This window comes from Penaeus vannamei, chromosome 3, assembly GCF_042767895.1.
Source record: "Penaeus vannamei isolate JL-2024 chromosome 3, ASM4276789v1, whole genome shotgun sequence".
NCBI classification, from domain to species: domain Eukaryota; kingdom Metazoa; phylum Arthropoda; class Malacostraca; order Decapoda; family Penaeidae; genus Penaeus; species Penaeus vannamei.
The window spans coordinates 27,403,674-27,408,673 of record NC_091551.1 but is presented as its reverse complement, the minus strand read 5'-3'; the positions used below and the strand labels follow the sequence as shown (position 1 = coordinate 27,408,673).

Sequence of the window (5,000 nt, the reverse complement as noted above, 5' to 3'; positions counted from 1 at the left end):
GATTGGTCAGATAGGAATCAGTGACTGAATCTACAAGTCGGAGTCTTGGTTATGTTGTTCTTCAGCGTGTGGATATAACAGGGGTCGTCAGTATTGAAGAACATAGGATATAAGTGTAACATACACACAAAACAGATGAAATGTACCTCTTTCAATGTCCAGAGATATATGTATGAGAATAAAAATAAACATCCAGACAGACATCCAGACAGAAACACATGCGGAAAATTCACACTGTACTTATCCAATATTTATAGGTCTCGCGGATGCCAACTGCACGTGCAACATTCTAATAAAAGTCAAGTAAACCCGGCGAAATATCTTAGACAAGTTTTATATTGGGAAACCATTAATTCAAGACTCTGAAAGTATCCATTTTCTAATCCCTGAATGAAAATATTTTGTAATCTCTTAAGCTACTGATATTATAAAATCTGACCACATTTGCATCTCTGGTTATATTGACGCTAACTTTTTATTTGTCCAATTCTTAGAGAATGCACCAACCACATTTGTAATACATCTCGGTATGTATTCAAACTAACAATATCTATTTGTCCAAATCTTAGAGAGTGCATTTAGGAAGCACTGCCACATCATATCAACTGGTGCAATGAAATCCTCTAGTATTAATTCCACTAACCAGACGTCCAACAAAAATCGCGAGTGAAAAATGGGGGGTAAGTCAACAGACTTACATGCAGACTGCGCTTCAGGCTGTACAATCTTTAATCGTACTAATTCTTGATTTTGTTCCAAAAAAGCACAGGCAAATTTTCCATTCTTACAGAGTGACATATTTGATTTTCTACGAGTCAACACTTTTTGCTGTTGTCCGTGAGAGTATTCCTAAGCAAAATAATTTATAGGACTATATTTATATCACACACGCACACACACACACACACACACACACACACACACACACACACACACACACACACACACACACACACACACACACACACACACACGCGCGCGACTACATACAAGACACATACAAATATCTCTGCAGTAATGGTGTAAAGACAACTTAAAGAAGTGTGAAAGAAAAGCACACGAAGAAACTGATGTAACACATGTAGGTTCAGGTGTGTTGAGTTCAGGTGTGTTAAGTTCAGGTAGTGTCGTTGGAAAGTGTTGGTTCTTAAATATTTTATACACCAGTCAGCGGAAAAGAATATAATTTGTGTGACAGAGTTCATTGTAATGAATGTGGGAAAATGTACAAATGCAAATTCTGATTGTTGTTGTTAGGACTGCCAGTGTGAAAAATAGCTTTATGTTTTGTCTTACCCGAGTCTGAAGAAGAATCTGTAGTGGTTGCTGCACCTGTGATTGGTCAGATAGGAATCAGTGACTGAATCTACAAGTCGGAGTCTTGGTTATGTTGTTCTTCAGCGTGTGGATATAACAGGGGTCGTCAGTATTGAAGAACATAGGATATAAGTGTAACATACACACAAAACAGATGAAATGTACCTCTTTCAATGTCCAGAGATATATGTATGAGAATGAAAATAAACATCCAGACAGACATAAAGACACAGGCACGCGTTATACGCACATGCAGAAAATCCACACTGTATTTATCCGATATTTATTGTTCTCATGGATGCCAATTGCACTTGCAACATTCAAGTAAAAGTCAAGTAAACCTTGCGAAATATATTAGAAGTATTGTATTGGGAAACCGTTCATTCAAGACACTGAAAGTATTCAATACATTTTCTAATCCTAGAATGAAAATTTTGTAATTTCTTAAGGTCCTGGTATTTTAAAAGCTAACCACATTTGCAATACATCTTGGGTTATATTGATAACAATGTTTATTTGTCCAATTCTTAGGGATTGAGTTAACCATATTTGTAGTGCAACTCGGATTATATTCACGCTTTATTTGTCCAATTCTTAGAGAATGCATCAACCACATTAGCAATACATCTCGGTATATATTCAAACTAACAATATTTATTTGTCCAATTCTTTAGTAAATACTGCTGCAAAATATCAGCTGGCATAATGAAATCCTCTAGTATCCATTCCACTAACCAGACGTCCAACAAAGTTGCGAAAGTGAAACCTGGTGTGTGAGTCCGTAGACTTATATCCCCAATGCATTTCAGGTTGTATATTCTTTAATCGTACTAGTTCTTGATTTTGTTAAAAAAAAAGTAAAATTTCCACTCTCATTTTTCATTTTTCTCTTGCGAGTCAACACATTTTGTTACAGTCCATAATTGAGAGTATTACTAAACAAAACCAGTTATAGGACTATTTTCATCACACACACACACACATACAAGACGCATATAAATGGCTACATGCTTGTACAACTGCATGTAACTTCGCAGACAGTAATGGTGTAAAGACAGCATAAAGAAGTGGGAAAGAAAAGCACACGAAGAAACTGACGTAACACGTAAGTCCAGGTAGTGCCATTGGAAAGTGGTGGTTCAGTCAGCCATTATTGTTTAACTGTCTACTTTGCTATTACTCTTTATTACTGTTATTTCTTTATTATTGTCACTTTTATCTAATTATCGTTACTATTATTGAAGATTATAATGACAAAAGAAACAATAGTCAGGCTAATAGCTAGAGTAGGAACGAACGTGTAAGAGGTGCGCTAGTTAATCACAAGTGTTCGTATTGTTTTTAGTCCAAACTATCAACGTCCTGCAGTGTATGTTAATGGCAAACTTTCATCAAAACCCTTTACCTCGCCTTGCTTGCACATGCTTTTGTATCCGAGCTGGCCAAATACCAACTTCCGAGAAACCACCATCATGAAAGCAATATAGAGGCATTTTTAACAGGCTAGCGTTGTGTGTATACAGTGCATCTTGTTATAAGGTGCAGCGAGCTGACATGGCGTTGGAAGTGTAAAATATCTGCTTGTCCAGGATGTGTTTTGATAGACCCAATACTAGTTGAGTTAGGTGTCTCTTACCGGCATTGGCAGAGGCCTGGGTGGTAGTTCCTCCATCTGTGGTAACGCAGATATGGATTACTGAGTCAATTAGGCCTAAAATCTGACTTAGCGTCGGGAAGTAAGGCAGATTTCAAGTCCTGGTGTATGTGATCAGGTGTTTCATTATTGTCCAATTGTCTATTTTGCTATTACTCTTTTATTGCTGTTGCTATTAACATTTTTATATTTATCCCCTTTATCATATTATAATTACCATTATTTAAGATTATAATGACAATAGAAACACTCAAATATCTAAATATATATATATATATATATATATATATATATATATATATATATATATATATATATATATATATATTTATATATATATTGATGTCTATTTTGCTATTGCACTTTTATCAAAGCTGCTATTAATACTTATTATCAACACAGTTATCTTATTATCATTATCATTATTTAAAGTTATAGTAAAAGAAACACTGAGCATCAAAAAAGAAAGAAAGAAAAAAAATTCACGCTCGATGTTAATGTACACAAATGTAAATATCCATTGGCATTTTACATGTGGGTGTTCGTACTGTCTTACCGTTGTTTACATCGTCACCTGTGGTTGTGTGTGTACCTGTGATGAGTCAAATATTGATTACCTGAATACAGGTGGTAGTTGTTACAGGGCAGCTGCAATATTTAGGTTTGTATAGTGAAAATGTATGTCATGTAGTATTGTTTTTTTCATCTTGTGGATGTTTATTTTTTACTTTTTAATGATTTAGGCTAAGTCTTAGGTTTAGAAATGCTGTAAGTGAATTAGAGCATGCCTTTAAGTGGCTTTTTATTATACGTAGATTAATTATTAGTCCAAATGGTAAAGCGATTTATTATTGATTAAATTAAATCATAGATCTTAAGTCAAATGTTGAGTAGTTAATGCAGATTTGTTACAATAGAAATAAAAAAAGTGAAAGGCAATTCACAATATTCAATAGCAGACTTTATGATTGCAAAACAAAGCTGTGCCGTAGAAAGTGTGGAGGCATTCGATTAATGCAAATGCATTCAAATTACGTAACGGAAAAAACTAAAACCGTTAACCGAAAGTAACTGGTAATTTAAATGTTGTGTTTAACTTTCTGTTTTGTTCTTATTGTCGTTATTGATATCGGCATGATCAGTATTTACATTATCACTACTGTCATTGGTATTATATTTTTAGGGTTTTGAACATTTCCCATATGTATTAATTAATCATGGGGACATTATTATATCACGTGACTTGTATTTAAATTACAATTTCAGCAGGAGCTGTTTTTATGTACCAACGGTATGATCTCGCATCTATTGCATTTTTTAATGAGTGAATAGTCAAAAATATATTTCCATAAATTAAGTAATAACATTTAAAAAGAAGCGTTGTGCAACGGTATTTTTTAAAAGGTGTTATATAAAGTATACAGAGCAAGTCAAAGAAATATTCGAATAAGGTCCTCAGTCTTTGAAGTACAAGTAAACGTAGAAGTATGCGGTTGCTGTTAAGGAAAACACTTCAATAATAGAAAGAAAGAACAAGTTCATCGAGAGAGAAGGATGCTGGTGTTGGTGTGAAGATTCATCAGCAGGGCACAGAGAGCATCATTGGGTTATCTCAGGCACTTTATGTATCTTACCGGAGTTCGTTTCAGCAGCCTGGGTGGTAGTGCTTCCATCTGCTGTTGGTTAAGTATAGGTTACTGACTATTACTATTTTTGAGAACTTTGCAGGTATCCATGGTATATTTTAAGTATTACAGGATGTATTTAATTGTGCTAGACAGGATAAAAGACACTAATATCAAGATAATCGCAAAAAATAGTCTATGATTTGTTCTGAATTGGGACAGATAAACAGAATATTATGGAAAAGACACAAAAGCAAGATTCTAGTAAAAAAGTAGTCACGCTGGTAAAAGACGTCTGGAAGCAAGTTACAGTCTCAGAAGGATTTTTTGTTGAAATTGCTGGAGATGAGGGCCACAGACAATAACAGCCGTATGATTACTGTGGTACAGCAATACTTACCGTT

The 5,000-nt window shown here is 34.6% G+C and overlaps 1 protein-coding gene across 4 annotated transcripts in view; it reads right to left on the bottom strand.

Annotated features, from left to right (window-relative positions):
- The window catches only part of LOC113826806 (serine-rich adhesin for platelets), a 34,498-nt gene that overhangs the window by 25,679 nt on the left and 3,819 nt on the right, over positions 1 to 5,000 (bottom strand). Inside the window, exons 5-7 of one of the 4 annotated variants that reach the window (XM_070143236.1) lie at positions 4,606 to 4,647; positions 2,954 to 2,989; positions 1,297 to 1,332 (exon numbers count right to left, since the gene is read on the bottom strand). The exons of 2 other annotated variants lie outside the window; for them this stretch is intronic. In XM_070143236.1, the coding sequence (XP_069999337.1) occupies positions 1,297 to 1,332; positions 2,954 to 2,989; positions 4,606 to 4,647 (114 nt within the window). The remainder of the gene's footprint in view (positions 1 to 1,296; positions 1,333 to 2,953; positions 2,990 to 4,605; positions 4,648 to 5,000) is intronic. One more of the 4 variants, XM_070143243.1, reaches the window with a different exon arrangement.